General features: G+C 39.3%; 1 protein-coding gene across 1 annotated transcript in view; it reads left to right on the top strand.

The window, feature by feature from the left end:
- pleca (plectin a) overlaps positions 1 to 21,009 on the top strand; it is a 117,077-nt gene extending 96,068 nt beyond the window's left edge. The window contains 21 exon segments of the mRNA XM_051137190.1: positions 670 to 1,021; positions 1,147 to 1,224; positions 1,365 to 1,526; positions 1,644 to 1,748; positions 2,951 to 3,046; positions 3,196 to 3,321; positions 3,484 to 3,636; positions 3,835 to 3,989; positions 4,217 to 4,343; positions 4,646 to 4,829; positions 6,378 to 6,535; positions 7,074 to 7,252; positions 7,408 to 7,546; positions 7,658 to 8,014; positions 8,097 to 8,180; positions 8,260 to 8,364; positions 8,525 to 8,623; positions 10,071 to 10,101; positions 10,104 to 13,414; positions 14,559 to 18,152; positions 18,154 to 21,009. Of these exon segments, the coding sequence (XP_050993147.1) occupies positions 670 to 1,021; positions 1,147 to 1,224; positions 1,365 to 1,526; positions 1,644 to 1,748; positions 2,951 to 3,046; positions 3,196 to 3,321; positions 3,484 to 3,636; positions 3,835 to 3,989; positions 4,217 to 4,343; positions 4,646 to 4,829; positions 6,378 to 6,535; positions 7,074 to 7,252; positions 7,408 to 7,546; positions 7,658 to 8,014; positions 8,097 to 8,180; positions 8,260 to 8,364; positions 8,525 to 8,623; positions 10,071 to 10,101; positions 10,104 to 13,414; positions 14,559 to 18,152; positions 18,154 to 20,865 (12,307 nt within the window). The 3' untranslated portion in view covers positions 20,866 to 21,009.
- The last annotated feature ends 483 nt before the right edge of the window (positions 21,010 to 21,492 follow it).

Below are 21,492 nucleotides of genomic sequence, written 5' to 3'. Positions count from 1 at the left end.
AAAAAGCTTTTGAAAATTAAGACATTTATAATGTTACAAACGATTTTTATTTTAGGTAAATGCTGTTCTTCTGAACTTTCTATTCATCAAAGAAACCTGAAAAAATTTACTCTGTCTATTATTATTATTATTATAATAAAATTTGTAAGCAGAATATTACAATGATTTCTGAAGGATCATGTGACTTGAGTAATGATGCAAAAAAATCACAGGAATAAATTACATTTCAAAATATATTAAAATAGAAAACAGTTATTTTAAATAGTAAAAATATTTATAAGTATAAATTTATAAATATATAAGATTTTACTGTTTTTGCTGTACTTTGGATCAAACAAATGCAGGCTTGGTGAGCAGAAGAAACTAAAACATTAAAAATCTTACTGTTCCAAAACTTTTGACTGGCAGTGTGCGTGTATGGGCGATAGGAAATATGGTTAGTACAGTTTAAAAACCTTTACGCCTTTGGGAAGTCCATAACAAGGATAGCTGACCAGACATGTGTGGGTGTGGGTGTGTAAAATATCTCATTAGTATCTAAGAAAGCTGCTTTAAATATCTATTAAATAGCAATTAAACAACAATTAGTCTAATAATATCCATAATAAATGCTTTCTCACCAGCATCTTTGTAATAGCATCAATAACTGTCCTCTCTTTGTTCTCTCAGGGTGTACCGTCTCCACGAGCGTCTAGTTAACCTACGCAGTGAGTTTAATCTGCGTCTGAAGTCAGGTGTGACGGTGTCACAGGTCCCCATGACCCAGGTGCCCATGACCCAGATCTCCCATGTCCAAACATTACAGCAGTCTCCCCAGCGTGTAAGACCTGAGCTTGACGAAGTCACTCTCAAGTACATTCAAGACCTCCTGTCGTGGGTGGAGGAGAACCAGAGACGCATTGATGGGGCAGAGTGGGGCGAAGATCTGCCCTCGGTGGAGTCTCAGCTCGGCAGCCACCGTGGCCTTCATCAGTCCATCGAGGAATTCAAATACAAGATTGATCGTGCACGGGCTGATGAAGTAATTTAATTCATCATTTGCCTAAATAATTATGTAGCACTTTATCCAATTAGTCTTAAAATTAGACATTGTGTGATGTTTTTGTGATGAATATACGAAAAACCAACAGTTTTCTCTTCTTTCAGAATCAGTTGACTCCAGTCAGTAAGGGAGCCTATCGAGAATACTTGGGCAAACTGGATCTTCAGTACGCCAAACTCCTGGTACGCTGCTAAATTTAGAACTAAAATCTTAATTATGGATCTTAAAATATCTTCATAGTAAACTTATAACATACAGAGCCTTATAAAATAGAATTAGCCAATTTATTACTTGGTTAATTTTCATTGTTGTTTCACCTCAGAATGCTTCCAAGTCACGGCTGCGGAATTTAGATCAGCTGCACGCTTTTGTTGTGGCCGCCACCAAAGAGCTGATGTGGCTGAATGAGAAAGAAGAGGAGGAAGTGAACTACGACTGGAGCGATCGAAACTCCAACATGACTGCCAAGAAAGATAACTACTCTGTAAGACCACCAACATCTCAACATGATTCAACCAGCGCTAAATTTGCTCCTTTTTAATGCAGTGACATAATTTTAATTGCATTTGACAATAACATATGCTTCTGTGCTGTCTTGTAGGGTTTGATGCGAGATCTTGAACAGAGAGAGAAGAGAGTGAACAACGTCCAGCTGACTGGAGACAAACTGCTAAAAGAGGGCCATCCTGCCAGGAAAACTGTGGAGGTACAAAATGTGACATTTAATCATTTATTATTTGTGACCCTGGACCACAAAACCAGTCATAAGGGTCAATTTTTTAAATTGAGGGGTCATCTGAAACCTGATAAATAAGCTTTCCACTGATGCATGGTTTGTTAGGATAGGACAATATTTGTTACCCTGGACCACAAAACAGTCTTAAGTAGCATGGGTATATTTGTAGCAATAGCCAAAAATACATTGTATGGGACAAATTTATTGATTTTTCTTTTATGCCAAAAATCTTTAGGATATTAAGTAAAGATCATGATCAAGATATTTTGTAAATTTCCTATCATAAATATATCAAAACTTAATTTTTGATTAGTAATGTGCATTGCTAAGAACTTCATTTGGACAACTTTAAATGCGATTTTGTCAGTATTTAGATTTTTTTGCACCCTCAGATTCCAGATTTTCAAATAGTTATATCTCAGCCAAATATTGTCCTATCCTAACAAACCATATATAAAATGAAATCTTATTTATTCAGCTGTCAGATGATGAATAAATCTCAGTTTCAAAAAATGGACCCTTATGACTGGTTTTGTGGTCCAGGGTCACATTTGGCTGAGAGACAACTCTTTGAAGATCTGGAATCTGAGGGTGCAAAAAAATCAAAATATAGAGAAAATCGCCTTTAAAGTTTGAAGTTCTTAGCAATGAAGTTCTTAGCAATGCATATTACTAATCAAAAATTAAGTTTTGATATATATACGGTAAGAAATTTACAAAATATCTTCATGAAACTTAATTTACTTAATATCCTAATGTTTTTTAGCATAAAGACAAAAAAAGATAATTTGGACTCATACAATGTATTTTTGGCTTTTGCTACAAATATTCCAGTGCTACTTAAGGTTTCGTGGTCCAAGGTCACATTTGTGTTTTTGCAAAGCGAAATACTACAGTAAATGAGTCTTTGATTTGTGTGAATCATGTAACTATAAAGCTGACAAAAAAAGCTATATTATGCAAGTAATAAAAGAATGTTTATATGTCTAATAGAATACTTCTTTGTGCTTTCAAAGTCTCAGTTATTTACATTTTCCTTACATTAAGTCTTGAAACTTTTTTAAAATTTTATTTTCAATCCCAGATTTTCAGTGTGGTGTCAGACGTTTTGACTCCACTGTATATTTTATCAGATAATTCAGTTTTAATGGTTGTAATCTGTTCCTCTGTAGGCTTTCACTGCAGCTCTTCAGACTCAGTGGAGCTGGATCCTTCAGCTGTGCTGCTGCATTGAAACTCATCTAAAGGAAAACACAGCTTACTTCCAGGTACATACATTAATACAGCTTTATGCTTGTAAAGATTCTGGTAGAGACAGTTCAGAACCCATGGAGACAGACAAACAGATCTTCAGCTCAAGCAAAATTGTCTTCAACTGAAGTATTTTTATCTCCTAACCAATTTTTCTGTTCTACAGTTCTTCTCAGATGTTAAAGAGGCTGAAGAGAGAATGAAGAAGATGGAGGATATGATGAAGAAGAAATATGTGTGTGACCGCTCTATCACGGTCACACGCCTAGAGGATCTGCTACAGGATGCAATAGTGAGTGTTAATATGATTGGGATTTTACAACCTAGTAAACACTAAAATGTTTTTTGGGTGTTGGGTAAAATGGGTGATCCCTCCTTGAAACTCTAATTTGATGCTTTCTTAAAATAAATTATGCAATATATACATATACAAAGTTCTCTATCTGGCCTACAGGATGAAAAAGAACAGCTAAATGAATTCAAGACACACCTGGAGGGTCTCAACCGGAGAGCCAAGACCATTATCCAGCTGAAGCCGAGAAATACAGCTTACCCTGTCAAAGGCAAATTACCCATTCAGGCTGTCTGTGACTTCAAACAAATGGAGGTAAACACTCTGTTGCTTGTTTTCTTTTGTACATTGGTAATAAAAGAAGTTGAATTAATTCTGCGGGGTGCAATTGAGGTCATGCAAACAATGTTTTCAACCACATTCAAAGGCTAAGCAATCAGCCTCACCCAATAACATGTCTTGTAATTCATATTAATCACTACAGAATCAACATTCTTCATTCTTTTGTTTCAGATCACGGTACACAAAGGAGATGAGTGTGCTCTTTTGAACAACTCCCAACCGTACAAGTGGAAAGTGCGAAACTCCAGTGGAAACGAGGCCACAGTGCCATCCATCTGTTTTATCGTTCCTCCCACCAACAAAGAGGCCGTGGACATCAGCTCTGGGTAACAGTACAGCCTGATACAAGTGCACAAGTGTAGTCTCATTTGACCTCCCTCCCTTTAGTTGGCAGCACATTCAAATTCCACATACTCCTTTTATCTCTGTTTTTGACTTTTGAGTCAAGATGAGTGGTTTTGTTGTGAGTCATATCAGCAGATGTTGCAGGATAAACCAGATCCTTCAGTGTTTGGCTTTGCCACTTTATCTTTAATTCTGTTTTGAACCTCAGGTTAGATGTGAGTCAGCAGAGGCTAATGGTCCTTTGGCAAAAGCTGCATGTAGATATGAAGAGCCTGCTGTCCTGGCAGTACCTCATGCGAGATATCCTGCTTATCAACTCCTGGAATTTAATCATGGTAACTAGCACACACACTGCTTCTTGGGTATTCACAAACTTTTGAAGTTTTAGTACAAAATACTAGAACTAACACACACCAATATAAAAAAAAAAATTACGATAATGGAAATTATTACAATAAGTAGACAATACAAAATTCCATGCTATTTTGTCTTTAGAAATGATTTTAAAAATAAAAAAAATTACACAAATCCTTCCCTATGAGTGATCATATGCATATGAATGATCTGAAGTGTTACATTCTAAACGCACTCGTGAATATTAATTAGATGACATATTCTGTTCTCTCATTTGATGTAGTTTAAAACTCTGAGAGTCGAGGAGTATCGACTGACCCTGAAGAACCTGGAGGAGCACTATCAGGCCTTCATGCGTGACAGTCAGGATTCTGAGCTCTTTGGTGCTGACGATCGCTTGCAAGCCGAAAACAGTTACAGCAAAGCCTCTCAACACTATGATAACCTGCTACGCTCTGTCGAACAAGGTAGGTGTCAGGTTAGGCTGGCGGGTTTGTTCAGATGTAAAGAAACCATCCATTATTTTGACTGTTCGTCAAGTGAATTACATTGCACACAGACAAAGCCGTCTTGGCCCTGGGAACAACCCTGTTTTAAGGCGTAGCCCTGAACACGGCTGCAGATTTTTTTGCATGCTTGATGTAACACAAAAGCATTATGAAATTTCAAGAGCTTTGCTCTTCTGCTGGATTAAGTGTTTTTATGATAGCACGGAAGGAGCCTTTCATCCACCTCCCATTATGACTTCAAGACTTATTTTTCAGAACCTGTTTCCATTCAAAAGGAAAGCGCACCGGGTAAAGATAACAGTGTGGATGTTATTGTTTGTGCATTTTGCTTTCATCCTCACTGACTCCAATGTGTTGCTAAGCACGTCTTTAATTTTTTCACCAGGTGATGTCATTTCCACATCACTAAGATTTTCCTCACTATGTGACATTTTGATATGCAGTGTGCATACTTAAGTGTAAAAATGAACTAATTTACTTTAAACCTTGTTAAATTCTCTACACAAGCACTTGAATGAAAATGCTTCTAACTGTGTCAGTTTGGTTTCATGTGAAATATATATATTACTGGTTAAATGTTTGGGGGCAATTATTCATAAAGGATGCATTAAATTGATCAAAATTGTCATTAGACATTTAAAATGTAATAAAAAGGATTCTGTTTCAAATAAATGCTGAAAAATAGCACATCTGATTTTAAAGAAGTTCACTTCCAGAACAAAAATGTACAGATAATTTTTTTTACTCAATTTACTTGTCCAAGATGTAAAGAAATTATGTTTTCTGAGGAAAACATTTCAGGATTTTTCTCCATATAGCGGTGCCCGCAAGTTTGAACTTCCAAAATGCAGTTTCAGTGCATCTTCAAAGGGCTCTAAATGATCCCAGCCAAGGAAGAAGGGTCTTATTCAAGCAAAACGATCGTTTTTTTTTTTTGACAATTTATAACCTTTATACATAATTTCCTTACGACTGAAGAAAGAAAGACATGAACATCTTGGATGACAAAGGGGATGGGTAAATTATCTGTAAATTTTTGTTTTGGAAGTGAACTTCTTTAAACATCATGTTTGTTTTTACCACTGATAATAAGAAGAAATTATTTATTGGGTACCAAAGTAGCATATTAGACTGATTTCTAAAGGATCATGTGACACTAAAGACTAAACGCATGAAAAAATAGAATTTAAAATTTTTAAAATCAGTTACTTTGACAGTAACAATATTTTACAGCATTTCTGTTTTGACTGTATTTTTGATCAAATGAAGCCTTGGTGAGCATAAGACACTTCTTTCTAAAATATTAACAGTTCTGTCTGACCCCAAACATTTGAACAGTAGTATGCATGTAGTATACATACAACAAAGATCTAATATTATGACTGGGGAGACATTCCTAGAAGTCTGTGTGTGGTTTTGATTTTGAATTGTACATTTTTTTCCAAATGTACATGTTTTAGGATCGACATTTGAGCTGTTTTAACATAAAGTATTTTCATTATTTAGGGGAACAGGATGAGTCAGTGTGCAAGAGTTACATCACCCAGATCAAGGACCTGAGACTGAGACTGGAAGGCTGTGAGAGCCGCACAGTGAACCGCCTCAGACAGATGATGGACAAGGATCCTGTCAAAGCCTGTGCACAAAGAGCCACTGAACAGAAGGTCTGCAGAAGTACTGCATTAAATATACATTATAACTGTTTAAACACGATGCCATTGAATTTACTCTTTAGAAAATGAAGAGCCTACGCGTGTCGACTTCAGTCATTAAAACATTTATTTTCACTGACTAAAATCCTAATATATGTAACCCTGTACCACAAAACCAGTTGTAAAGGTCAATTTTTTGAAATTGAGATTTATACATCAGACAATATTTGGTCAAGATACAACAATTTGAAAATCTGGAATCTAAGTGTGTAAAAAAATCTAAATATTGAGAAAATCGCCTTTAAAGCTATCCAAATGAAGTTCTTAGCAATGCATATTACTAATTAAATTCCAAAATATCTTCATGAAACATGATCTTTACTTAATATCCTAATGATTTTTGGCATAAAAGAAAATAATAATTTTGACCCATACAATGTATTTTTAGCTATTGCTACAAATATACCCATGCTGCTTAAGGTTTTGTGGTCCAGGATCACATATATTATTTCATGCCTTAATACTTGTGTATTCTTGTTTCGTCCTACAGAAAGTCCAAACTGAGTTGGAGGGTATAAAGAAAGACCTGGATAAGATGGTGGAGAAGAGTGAAGAAGTGCTGGCCACATCTCAGCAGTCCAGTTCAGCCCCTGTCCTGCGCTCAGAAATAGACATCACCCAGAAAAAGATGGAGCACGTCTACAGTCTTTCCTCTGTGTATCTTGACAAGTAAGACTTAGCTTACCCTGTCAAGTCTTACGTTGTCCATTTTATATATATATACACACACAGTACACTTCCAATCAAATGTTGTTGGTCAGTAAGTTGACTTTTACATTTTTCCATATTAAATAAACCTGATCTTATTTCTTTTGTCCATAAAGGCTGAAGACCATTGACATGGTAATCCGCAGCACACAAGGAGCTGAAGACATTCTCAATAAGTATGAGAACCAACTGCGTGATGTAAACAAAGTTCCTGTTAACGAGAAAGACGTTGAGGCTAACCAAGCACAGCTCCAGGTGCATTTTCTATAACACAAAAACACATTCATGCATGAAATAATTGTTTATGGTTACTAATATAGATGGAATGATACATGTTTGTGTTCTCACCTTCGTTCTTGACTCTAGAAACTACACTCAGAAGCAGAGGGCAAGCAACCCACGTTTGACCGCCTGGAAGAGGAGCTCCAGAGGGCCACGACGGTGAACGACCGGATGTCTCAGCTGCACACTGAACGGGACATAGACCTGGAGCACTACAGGCAGCTGGTGGGCAACCTGAAGGACCGCTGGCAGGCTGTGTTCGCTCAGATTGAGCTAAGGCAGAGAGAACTTGACCTTCTAAGCAGGCAGATGCAGGCCTACAGAGTGAGCTATGACTGGCTCATCCGCTGGATAGCAGATGCTAAGCAAAGGCAGGACAAGCTTCATGCTGTGCCTATAGGTAGCAGCAAAGCACTTCAAGAGCAGATGAACCAGGAGAAGGTATCTATCTATCTGTCTATGTACATGGCATGCAGGAGTGTAGTTGATCTTGCTATTTACATCATGTCCATGCACTGTACAGAAACTTCTTGAGGAGATTGAGAAGAACAAGGACAAGGTGGATGAGTGCCAGAAGTATGCTAAAGCATACATTGATGCCATAAAGGTGTGTGTGAATGTTTCTGCATGCATGTTTTGTGATTTATGACTTATGAGTAGCAGTCTGACTGAATGTTCTCATCCAGGACTATGAGCTCCAGCTGGTGACATATAAAGCTCTGGTGGAGCCCATTGCTTCCCCTTTGAAGAAGACCAAAATGGAGTCTGTATCTGATGACATTATCCAAGAGGTACCTATAATATCTGACATCCATTTGCTTTTGAATCTCATTCTGTTAAATGCATTAATTTACATACTCTCTATGTAACTGAGAGTGTTATATTTGGAGTTTTATTTCTTGATTGTATTTGATATTCGACATGCCGAGTAACTTTAAAAACATTTTTCAGTATGTGACTCTGAGAACACGCTACAGTGAGCTGATGACTCTTTCGAGTCAGTATATTAAATTTATTATTGAGACACAGCGCCGTCTAGAGGATGAGGAGGTAAGTGTCAAAACCCAAAATCTGTTTAGTACTAACTTTAACTTACTAACTTAACCCTGTGTAGTTCAATTTATGAATGTATGGATATATGAAATATGGATTTATCATACGAGACACAGTTATTAAAGAGTGACACACTACTGAAATTTGCAATTGTTGGCCATGTGCTAGAGGTAAAATTTCTGAAAATAAAAATAGTAACAGATTGAGGTGCTCACCTAAGTCTTCAGTAATGTTAACGCTAGTGGTGCAGCACATCCCATTTCTTTCACAATGTATGTCTCTCATTGTCTGTTTACTACTATGGAGGTGTTTTAATATTTCTTTCATTATAGTGAGCTCTCAGATAGTATAGGTATCCTTCAGCCTGAAGCAAACTTAAATCATCCAGAAAATAAAAGTTAATGCATGGTGCAAGATGTACCAGGGATGCCACATTTGTTCTCTAGTTTAATTTCCTGGTTGGATTCTGTCTGTTGCTTTTGTAAATTAAAAGCAGCATTCTTACCCATCATTCCTTTGTGCTCTGATTGTTGATTTTTTCCTCTATAGTATGCTTCAGCCTGACTGTCACCCCTTCCTCTGTAGTTGTTTTCTGCACTATTTTGGTTTCCATTTTCCTTTCTAACCTTTATTTTCTTGTTTGCTTCTTGAAACTGCTTGCCAGTGCTTTATCATGATGAATGTTTGTCATGTTTGGGCACTAAAGAGGTAAATTGTCCACAAAATGCATGCTCATCCTCTTCCAGTCCCCCTGTTAATTACATCTGCATTATTTAGAAATACGTTAAATGAAATATGAAATAATATATGCATTAATATATATTATTGGATTTGTCAAATTCTACACTGTTGCACATTCATCAGACCTATTTTTCTTCTTTTTTCCTCCTTATGGTATCATTCTTTCTTTGCTGCATCACTAAGCTATTTTGTTGCATGCATAATACCTTACATATACTTTTTACATTTTTTTTCTTTAGTGACCCTCTACAATAAAAAAAAAAAAAAAAAAAAAACATTTCCATATTTGGAATCTTTGATTTAAGAATTCACCTTCTGTAAACGTTTTATATGAAACTTTTAAAAATAAAATAAAACTACTCAGTGTTCAAAATTACAAGATAGGATTTTAAATATGTAAACAGCACCAAGTTTTTATGTAGTTGAAAGCCATATTTAGTAATAACACCTCATTAGCATGATGCCATTCAGTATTCCAGCTGTAGTGTTTTGTCAAGTGATTGTGTCTCATTTTGTGTACCATACATTGTGACTTTATATTATCCTTCATAAATCTTATGTTGTTTTTTATTTAGTATAACTATTTAGCCTAACTACCTGTAACTTTGTCCATTCCCATGTACTTACATGTGTCTGTAATATCTAACTCCTAAATGCTTACCTTTGTCTCTATTTCCCTGACTATTTACCTCCACTAATACAGAAAGCCGCGGAAAAACTAAAGGAGGAAGAGAGGAAAAGCTGGCCGAGATGCAGGCCGAACTAGACAAACAAACGCAGTTAGCTGAATCTCACGCAAAAGCTATTGTTAAAGCAGAACAGGAGGCAAATGAGCTGAAGACAAAGATGAAAGATGAAGTCAGCAAACGACAGGATGTCGCTGTCGATGCTGAGAAGCAGAAGCACAATATCCAGCGAGAGCTTCAGGAGCTCAAAAGCATTTCGGAGCAGGAAATTAAGTCTAAGTCTCAACAGGTAGAGGAAGCCCTCCAAAGCCGCACAAGAATTGAAGAAGAAATCCGTATAATCCGTATTCAGCTGGAGACAACAATGAAACAAAAAAACACTGCTGAAACAGAGCTTCAGCAGCTCAGGGATAAAGCAGCAGATGCTGACAAAGTTCGAAAGGCAGCGCAGGATGAGGCCGAGAAGCTTCGGAAACAAGTTGCTGAAGAGACTCAGAAGAAGCGCAAGGCAGAAGAGGAGCTCAAACTGAAATCAGAGGCAGAAAAGGAGGCTGCCAAAGAGAAGAAGAAGGCCCTTGAGGATCTCGAGAAGTTCAAGCTTCAAGCTGAGGAAGCTGAAAGGCACCTGAAGCAAGCAGAGCTGGAAAAGCAGCGACAGATTCAAGTGGTAGAGGAGGTGGCTAAGAAGACTGCAGCCACCCAGCTTGAGAGTAAACAATTGTTAGTAACGGCAAAACTGGAAGAGTCACTCAAACATGAGCAGGTAATGGTCATTCAACTGCAGGAAGAGGCTGAACATCTCAAAAAGCAGCAAGCCGAAGCAAATAAGGCGAGAAAGCAGGCAGAGAAAGAGCTAGAGACATGGAGACAGAAGGCTAATGAAGCTCTCCGGCTTCGGCTCCAGGCAGAAGAAGAGGCCAATAAGAAAACTGCAGCTCAGGAGGAGGCAGAGAAACAGAAGGAGGAGGCCAAAAGGGAGGCAAAGAAGAGAGCAAAAGCTGAGGAGGCCGCCCATAAACAGAAAGAGACTGCTGAAAAGGAACTGGAGAATCAAAGGAAGATGGCTGAAGAAACTGCTAAACAGAAGCTTTCAGCAGAGCAAGAGCTTATTCGGTTGAGAGCAGATTTTGAGCATGCTGAACAACAGAGGACTGTCTTGGATGATGAGCTCCAGCGTCTCAAAAATGATGTTAATGCTGCTGTTAAACAAAAGAAAGAGCTGGAGGAAGAACTGGTCAGAGTTAGGAAGGAGATGGAAGTTCTGTTGCAGATGAAATTCAAAGCTGAGAAAGAGTCTATGTCAACCACTGAAAAGAGCAAACAACTACTTGAATCCGAGGCCGCCAAGATGAGGGAACTGGCTGAGGAGGCAACTAAACTGAGGTCAGTTGCAGAAGAAGCAAAGCAGCAGAGGCAGATGGCAGAAGAAGAAGCTGCTCGCCAGAGAACAGAGGCTGAGAAGATCCTCAAAGAAAAGTTAGCAGCTATCAATGAAGCGACCCGTCTAAAAACCGAGGCTGAGATCGCTTTGAAAGAGAAGGAGGCTGAAAATGACCGTCTAAAGAGAAAAGCCGAAGATGAGGCCTACCAGAGGAAAGTTCTTGAAGATCAAGCGGCACAGCATAAGCAAGAGATTGAAGAAAAGATTGATCAGCTGAAGAAGTCTTCAGACACTGAGCTCGACAGGCAGAAGAAAATCGTAGAAGAAACCTTGAAGCAGAGGAAAGTGGTGGAGGAGGAGATCCACATACTCAAACTCAATTTCGAAAAGGCTTCAACTGGTAAACAGGACCTTGAACTTGAGCTTACCAAACTGAAGGGTATTGCAGATGAGACACAAAAGAGCAAAGCGAAGGCAGAGGAAGAGGCAGAGAAATTTAGAAAGCTTGCTTTGGAAGAGGAGAAAAAACGGAAACAGGCAGAGGCCAAGGTAAAAGAAATCCAAGCTGCAGAAGAAGAGGCAGCAAGGCAACACAAAGCTGCTCAGGCGGAGGTTGAGCGTCTTATAAAGATAGCGGAAGATGCCAAAATGCAGAAGGAGCTTGCGGAGAAAGAAGCTGAGAAACAGGTCGTTTTGGTCAAAGAGGCTGCACAAAAGTGCTCTGCTGCTGAACAGAAAGCCCAAGATGTTCTTCTCCAGCAAAATAAAGACAGCATGGCTCAGGATAAACTCAAGGAAGAGTTCGAAAAAGCAAAGAAACTGGCGAAAGATGCGGAAAAGGCTAAAAGCAAGGCTATAAAAGAGGCTGCCTTGCTGCAGAAGAAAGCAGAGGAAGCAGAGCGTCAAAAGCAGGAGGCTGAGGCTGAAGCTGCCAAGCAGGCAAAGGCCCAGGAAGATGCTGAAAAACTGAGGAAGGAAGCTGAAAAGGAAGCTTCAAAACGGGCTGAGGCAGAAGCTGCTGCTTTGAAACAAAAACAAGAGGCTGATGCTGAAATGGCCAAGTACAAACAGCTTGCAGAAAAGACCCTGAAGCAGAAGTCTTCTGTTGAGGAGGAGTTAGTGAAGGTTAAAGTGCAACTTGATGAGACAGACAAACAGAAATCAATCCTTGATGATGAACTGAAGCGACTTAAACAAGAGGTCAGTGATTCTATGAAGCAGAAGGCTCAAGTAGAGGACGAGCTGTCTAAAGTCAAGATTCAGATGGAGGACTTACTAAAACTGAAACTTAAAATTGAAAAGGAGAACCAAGAGCTTATGAAGAAAGATAAGGACAACACAAAGAAACTTCTTGAGGAAGAGGCTGAGAACATGAAAAAGTTGGCGGAGGAGGCAGCACGGCTCAACATTGAGGCTCAGGAAGCTGCAAGATTACGACAAATTGCAGAGTCTGATCTCGCCAAACAGAGGGAACTTGCTGATAAGATGCTGGAAGAGAAAAAGCAGGCCATTCAGGAGGCAAAAAAACTAAAGGCCGAAGCTGAAAAGCTCCAGAAACAGAAAGATCAGGCACAGGTTGAGGCTCAAAAGCTGATGGAGGCCAAAAAGGAGATGCAGCAGCGTCTGGAGCAGGAGACCGAAGGTTTCCAGAAATCCTTAGAGGCTGAACGCAAGCTGCAATTAGAGATTACCGCAGAGGCTGAGAAACTGAAGATCAAGGTGGCACAGCTGAGTGATGCCCAGTCAAAAGCAGAGGAGGAAGCCAAAAAATTCAAGAAACAAGCAGATGAAATCAAAACCCGCCTGCAAGAGACAGAAAAACAGACTTCAGAAAAACATACTGTTGTTGAGAAATTAGAAGTACAGAGGCTGCAGAGCAAAAAAGAGGCTGATGATCTGCACAAAGCAATTGCAGAGCTTGAGAAAGAAAAGGAAAAACTGAAAAAAGAGGCCGCTGACTTGCAAAAACAATCAAAAGAGGTATTGTGTTATATGTTGTAGTAGTGGCCTAGTGTTTTACATATTATCCTTAAACCCCTTGATTAACAATTAACAGTTTCTGCAACATCTGAACCTTTGTTCATGGAAATTGCATGTTGCCTGTCACAGTAATAACAAAGCGGGCAATTGTTATGAACAAAGATGTTCTGATCCCTTTTTACATTACAATGTCCATGATACAGTATAAATAATTACTGAATAGTATAAATGCATTTTTTTTAATATACTGTTACAGTATGTTGTGCAGCCCATATTTATTATTTTTTTCACCATTTATGTTTTATTAATATTTAATATCTGTATCTTGGACGTTATAATGTGTTGTAATTTTACTAAAATGTTTATAATTTACTTATTTATTCAATGAACTAAATGTATTTTAGCTGTATTTTAAATTATGTTAGATATTAGTGTACCTTTTAATTAACCTCTATTGCAGTATGCAGTGAAGTCATTTATATAGTCTACTGTATTCATTTGGTTTCTGTGGTTACAGTGATTTCCATTGAAAATACAATTACGTAAATACATTGTAAAGGTATAGTTCACCTAAGATAAAAAAAAAATCATAATTTTCTTACATTCCAAACCTATATGACTTTCTTCTGTGGAACTCATAGACATTTAGAAGAATGTATTAGTGTTTTCCCATACAATGAAAGTCAATGGGGTCCAATTTTATTTTGCAACCCATTTACTGTAACTATATGGACAAAAACAACTGAAACATTCTACAAAATATTTTTGTATTCTACAGAAGCAATGAAGTTAGGATTGTGACAAATGGGTGTGAGTAAATAATGAGATTTTTAATGTAGGTAAACTATATCTTTAATATGTGTTTACCTAATTGTCTTTTCAATGGAAATCACTGTAAACACAGGACACACGAACACAACACACTATATAAATATGACACCACAGCATACAAGAGAGATTAATTAAAATGTACACTGACAGGTGCAAGTTATGGTGTAATTATATAAGAAAATATATAACTGCGTATAAAAATGTAAAATTACCTATATACTATGTAATTTTGGATTTGATTTGTGCAGCTATATTTTTCCTTGTACACTGTTATGCATTGAAATAACTATTGTTTTATACCTTTTCATCACAGATGGCCAATGTACAACAAGAACAGTTACAGCAGGAAAAGACTATCCTCCAGCAAACTTTCTTGGCAGAAAAAGAGACACTGCTGAAGAAAGAAAAAGCTATTGAGGCAGAGAAAAAGAAGCTGGAGAAGCAATTTGAAGATGAAGTGAAGAAGGCTGAAGCACTCAAAGATGAGCAGGAGCGTCAGAAGAAGCAAATGGATGAGGAGAAAAAGAAACTGCAGTCTGCCATGGATTCTGCTATCAAAAAGCAAAAGGATGCTGAGGAAGAGATGCGTTCCAAGCAAAAAGAAATGCAAGAACTTGAAAAGAAAAGACTTGAACAAGAGAAACTTCTGGCAGATGAAAACAAGAACTTACGAGAAAAACTCCAGCAGCTTCAGAGTTCACAGAAGCCATCCCACACCAAGGAGATTGAAATCCAAACTGACAGTGTCCCTGAAGAAGAATTGGTTCAAATGACCATGGTAGAAACAACAAAGAAGGTCCTAAACGGCTCAGATGTGGATGCTGTGAAAAAAGAAGTACCCCTGGCATTTGATGGAATCAGAGAGAAGGTGCCTGCAAGCAGACTTCATGAGATTGGTGTGCTCAGCAAAAAAGAATTCGACAAGCTTAAGAAAGGCAAAGCAACTGTGCAAGAGCTTTCTAAGAATGACAAGGTGAAGATGTCCCTAAAAGGTAAAGACTGCATTGGCGGTGTAATAGTTGAACCCAACCAGAAAATGAGTATCTATCAAGCTTTGAAGGACAAGAAGATTCCACAAAGCACAGCTATGATGCTTCTCGAAGCCCAAGCTGCATCTGGTTACATTATCGACCCCATTAAAAACAGAAGACTCTCTGTCAGCGAAGCTGTGAAGGATACCTTGATTGGACCTGAGCTGCACACCAAGTTGTTATCTGCTGAACGGGCTGCCACAGGATTCAAAGATCCATTCACTGGAGATACAATCTCACTCTTTGAAGCAATGAAAAAAGGTTTAATCGCAGAGGACCAGGCCACTAAACTTCTTGATTCTCAATATGCAACTGGTGGGATAATTGATCCTGTCAATAGCCACCGTGTACCTGTTCAAATGGCATGCACACAAGGTCAGCTTGATGAAGACCTAAGCAAAATTCTTTCCAGCCCTCCTGCAGATAAAAAAGCATTCATTGACCCCAACACTCAGGATAGCCTCACTTACAGTGAGTTGCTGGCAAAATGCAAACCAGATCCTGAGACAGGCATTCCCTTACTACCAATCACAGAACAAGCAGCCCAAATTGAAAGAACATATACCGATGAGGAAACTAAAGATGTGTTTAGTAAGGCTAACTTAACAGTTCCATTTGGAAAATTCCAAGGAAAGACTGTCACCATCTGGGAGGTCATAAACTCTGAGTACTTCACAGAAGATCAGAGAAAGGATCTTATCTGTCAATACAAGACAGGCAAAATTACAGTTGAAAAAATTATTAGAATTGTGATAACTGTTGTGGAGGACAAGCAGAACAAGAAGGAACCTGCATTTGATGGTTTGAGATCCTCAGTGCCGGCTTCTGAACTTCTGGAAGCAAAGGTTATCAACAAAGATTTATTCAACAAATTGCACAATGGAAAAGCTACACTTAAAGAGGTGTCTGAGCTTGAACCTGTCAAGAAAGCCCTAAAGGGGACACACAGTATTGCTGGAGTGCAGATTGAGTCAACTTCTGAAAAGATGTCTTTCTACGAAGCCATGAAGAAGGACTTACTTGGAACAGAGCCTGCACTAAACCTTCTGGAGGCCCAAGCCGGAACAGGCTTTATAATTGATCCAGTGAAAAACCAAAAGCTCACAGTTGATGAAGCAGTAAAAAGTGGTGTCGTTGGTCCAGAGCTACATGAGAAACTGTTGTCTGCAGAAAGAGCCATTTGCGGTTACAAAGATCCATACACAGGAAAAACTGTATCCTTGTTTGAGGCAATGCAAAAAGATCTCATTAAGAAAGACCAAGGTGTCCGTCTGCTGGAAGCTCAACTTGCAACTGGAGGAATTATTGACCCTGAGAAAAGTTACCGCATCACTCCAGAAGTTGCATATAAACGTGGTTACCTAAATGAGGAGATGAACCAAAACCTAAGCAGCCCATCAGACTCCAGTAGAGTATTTATTGAACCCAACACACAAGAAAATGTTACCTATGCTGAACTGCTGAAAAGATGCACCACTGATAAGCAGACTGGTCTTCCATTGTTGCCACTATCAGAAAAGGCAATCAAGTCAAAAGAAGTGGAACCAGTTTCTGACGCACAAACAAAAGAGGCTTTGAGCCATGCTACAGTTGAGTTGCACAGTGGACTTTTTAAAGGAAGAGTAATCACCATTTGGGAGATTATCAACTCTGAATATTTCACAGAAGAACAAAGGATTGAATTTATTCGGCAGTATAGAACAGGAAAAATCACTATTGAAAAACTGATCAAGATTGTGATCACTACTGTGGATGAAAGAGAAAAGAAGAGACAAGACATCTTTGAGGGTTTCAGAGGTCCTGTGCCAGCTAGTGCCTTGCTTGAATCTAAAATCATTGACAAAGACACCTATGATAAAATCCAACAAGGTAAAAAGAAACCTGCAGAAGTCAGTGACTCCATCAAACACTACTTGCAAGGTTCTGATTGTGTTGGTGGAGTATTTTTAGAAAATACCAAGGAAAAACTAAGCATTTACCAAGCAATGAAGCAGAAACTACTGACACCAAACACAGGTCTATCCCTGCTAGAAGCCCAAGCAGCTACTGGCTACATAGTTGATCCCATCAGGAATGAGAAATTTACAGTTGATGATGCTGTTAAGGCTGGCATTGTCGGTCCAGAGCTTCATGAAAAACTGTTATCCGCAGAGAAAGCTGTTACTGGTTACAAAGATCCATACACAGGTAATAAGATCTCTCTTCTTCAAGCAATGCAAAAACAGCTTGTTCTAAGAGAACATGCCATACCTCTTCTAGAGGCTCAGGAGGCTACTGGAGGAATAATTGATCCAGTAAATAGCCATCGGCTTCCCAGTGATATAGCCATTCAGCGTGGCTACTTCAGCAAACAATTAGCCAAATCTTTTAAAGACCCCACAGATGACATCAAAGGCTTCACCGACCCCAACAAAGACGACAATGTCACCTACAAACAGTTGAAAGAGAGGTGCATGACTGACCCAGAGTTTGGACTTGTCCTCTTGCCACTTTCTAAAGCCCAGGCTCCAGAGAAAGCTGAGAAATCCTATGTTTACACTGAGGAGCAAACACAAATGGACTTGGCTAACACTCAAATTGACATACCACATGAGAGCTTTGCAGGCAAACAAGTGACATTATGGGAGGTCATGAAATCAGATTTGCTTCCAGAAGAGGAAAAACAAAGGCTTCTTGAACAGTACCGCTCAGGCAAGATCACAAAAGAGAGAATGGTCATCATTATAATTGAAATTATTGAACAAAGAGAGATCATCAAGACTGAGCAGAGTATGTCGTGCGATGTCATCAGACGCCGGGTTACTATTGATGAACTTTACAGAGCTCGCATTATAGACCTCGAAATGTACAACCTGCTCAAACAAGGCAAGAAAAGCGATCCGTGAGGTTATGGAGATGCCAAGTGTGAAGCAGTATCTGTTTGGAACAGGCAGCATTGCTGGAATACTCTCAGATAACTATGCCAAGGTTAGCATCTACCAAGCCATGAAGAGAGGTCTCATAAAACCTGACATTGGCATAGATCTGTTGGAGGCACAAGCAGCAACAGGATTCATCACTGACCCTGTGAAAGATGAATTGTTGACAGTCGATGAGGCCGTCCGGAAGGGTCTTGTTGGCCCAGAGATCCATGACAAACTCTTGTCTGCTGAAAGAGCAGTCACAGGTTACAAGGATCCCTACAGCGGTAAAGTCATTTCTTTATTCCAAGCCATGAAAAAGGACCTCGTTCCTGAGGATTATGCCTTGAAGCTTTTAGAGGCCCAGGCAGCAACAGGTGGCCTCATGGATCCAGAGTACTACTTCCGCCTCCCAAATGATGTCGCCATGCAACGTGGTTACATAAACAAAGAAACCAGTGACAGGATATCTGATCCAAGCGGAGATGTCAAACATTTTACAGATCCTACAACAGATGAAAAGCTGCCTTATGCACTGCTTCTTAAAAGATGCAAAGTTGATAAAGAGAGTGGCTTACGATTGTTGTCTCTTGCAGACAAGAGACTTCTGTTTAAGGGTCTTAGAAAGCAGATCACCCCAGATGAGTTGTTGCGCTCTCAAATTATTGATCAGAAAACCTACACGGCACTCATGGAAGGTACAATTTCTGTGGAGGACCTCAGTAAAGACCTGAAGAAATATCTTGAAGGCATCAGCTCTATTGCAGGTGTGTATGTAGAGGCTTCCAAAGATCGACTTTCAGTCTACCAAGCCATGAAGAAAAACATGATCAGACCAGGCACTGCCTTTGAACTTCTGGAGGCTCAGGCAGCTACTGGGTATGTGATTGATCCAATCAAAAATCTCAAAATGAATGTCAGTGAAGCTGTAAAAATGGGAGTCGTGGGACCAGAATTTAAAGATAAGCTCCTCTCTGCTGAACGAGCTGTGACCGGCTACAAAGATCCTTACTCTGGCAAGGTGATCTCCCTGTTCCAGGCTATGAAGAAAGGTCTTATTCTGAAAGACCATGGCATCCGTCTGCTTGAGGCTCAAATAGCCACTGGTGGAATCATTGATCCTGAAGAGAGTCATCGACTGCCTGTTGAAATGGCCTACAAACGGGGTCTCTTTGATGAAGAGATGAATGGTATTCTCACTGATCCCTCTGATGACACCAAGGGGTTCTTTGATCCAAACACAGAGGAGAATTTGACCTATCTCCAGCTCATGGAGCGCTGCATAACAGACCCTGAAACTGGACTTTCTCTTTTACTGCTGAAGGAAAAGAAACGGGAAAGAAAGACATCCTCTAAGTCCTCAGTACGCAAACGCAGGGTTGTCATCGTAGATCCAGAAACAGGAAAAGAAATGTCTGTGTATGAGGCCTACCGCAAAGGACTCATTGACCATCAAACATACATTGAGCTTGCAGAGCAAGAGTGTGAATGGGAAGAAATTACCACCTCATCATCAGATGGCGTTGTCAAGTCTATGATCATTGACAGAAGGTCTGGACGGCAATATGACATTGATGATGCAATCTCCAAAGGCCTCATAGACCAGTCTTCTTTGGACCAATACCGTGCCGGTACCCTTTCCATCACCGAATTTGCAGACATGCTCTCTGGTAATATGAGTGGGTTCAGATCTCGATCATCTTCCTTTGGATCCAGCTCATCCTATCCCATGAGTCCAATTCCTTCCATAAAGACGCCGGCTACAACCTGGACTGATCCAACCGAGGAAACTGGACCAGTAGCTGGAATCTTAGATACAGATACTCTGGAAAAGGTGTCAGTTACAGAGGCTATGCATCGGAATCTAGTTGACAACATCACTGGTCAAAGACTACTAGAAGCACAAGCATGCACGGGAGGAATTATTGACCCAAACACTGGAGAGAAATTCTCTGTTGCTGATGCAATGAACAAAGGGCTGGTGGACAAGATCATGGTTGATCGTATCAACCTAGCTCAGAAAGCTTTTCAAGGATTTGAAGATCCAAGAACCAAAACCAAAATGTCCGCCGCTCAAGCCTTAAAGAAGGGTTGGCTCTACTATGAAGCTGGCCAACGGTTCCTTGAGGTCCAGTACCTAACAGGTGGTTTAATTGAACCGGATGTTTCAGGAAGAGTATCACTGGATGATGCTGTCAAGAAGGGCACTCTAGATGCACGCACAGCCCAGAAACTGAGAGATGTCAGTGGATATTCAAAATACCTCACCTGCCCCAAAACAAAACTCAAGATCTCATACAAAGACGCCATGGACAGAAGCATGATCGAGGAAGGATCTGGCCTGAGGTTGCTAGAGGCATCCTCTCAGTCAAGCAAAGGCCTTTACAGCCCATACAGCATCAGTGGCTCTGGATCAACTTCAGGGTCTAGGTCTGGATCCAGAACTGGCTCAAGATCAGGCTCTAGAAGGGGAAGTTTCGATGCTACAGGCTCAGGTTTCTCCATGGGTTTTTCCTCATCTTACAGCCCCACTAGCTATGGCCGTCGTTATGATTCAGGGGCACATGGTGGACTTCAGATGGATGAGCTAAAGCAAGCCCTTTTAGCTTTAGCATCAGGCAGGAACTGTTGCTATGATGAAAAGAGAATATTCACAATATCACAAACTCAGCCCTCTTTGGTTGCTTAATTTATGTACACAAAAGGACATTTATCCTGCTCTGCATGATGGGCTTTTTTCATGATGGGAATAATAATGCTATACAAGACTAGCTTTAATATTTTATTTCATTTTTATATATTTAGTTAAATATACAGATGTTTTTTTTTTTTTCTTTCACTTTTCATTTTGACATGACAGCATACAATTGTCATAAACCGTTCTGCACAACATTCATAGCAGAATCATTTTCATATTTTTTCATATTCAGTTTTTCAATTATTAGCAGTGTTAAATACATATAGCCTCTCTTTTTGTATTATCTTATGTTTTTGCCATGTACCATGTAAACTGGCACATGAATATTATTGAAGTTTCAAGAATGTTTAGATTTCTTGAAGAGGATATGGTAATGCTTCAAATGAGATGTAAAAGATATTTGTTGTATTTTTTTGTGTGTTTATGTAAAGATCCCTTTGGGTATCTGTACACATTTGGTTGTATTTTAACACTGAATGTTTTAAGCCGGCCTGGTTAAAAAAGAGAGGAGCTGTTACTATCTGCAGAGCGGAATAAAGTCCATTTGAACATTTATGATTGGGAGCATGTCAATAAACAAAACGTTACACATCTTGGCAGCACTGCCATGGACACTGT

The sequence above is a fragment of the Labeo rohita genome, chromosome 19 (assembly GCF_022985175.1).
Source record: "Labeo rohita strain BAU-BD-2019 chromosome 19, IGBB_LRoh.1.0, whole genome shotgun sequence".
Taxonomy (NCBI): Eukaryota; Metazoa; Chordata; class Actinopteri; order Cypriniformes; family Cyprinidae; genus Labeo; species Labeo rohita.
Note: the sequence above shows the minus strand (reverse complement) of the source record. Positions and strands in the feature narration are given on the sequence as shown.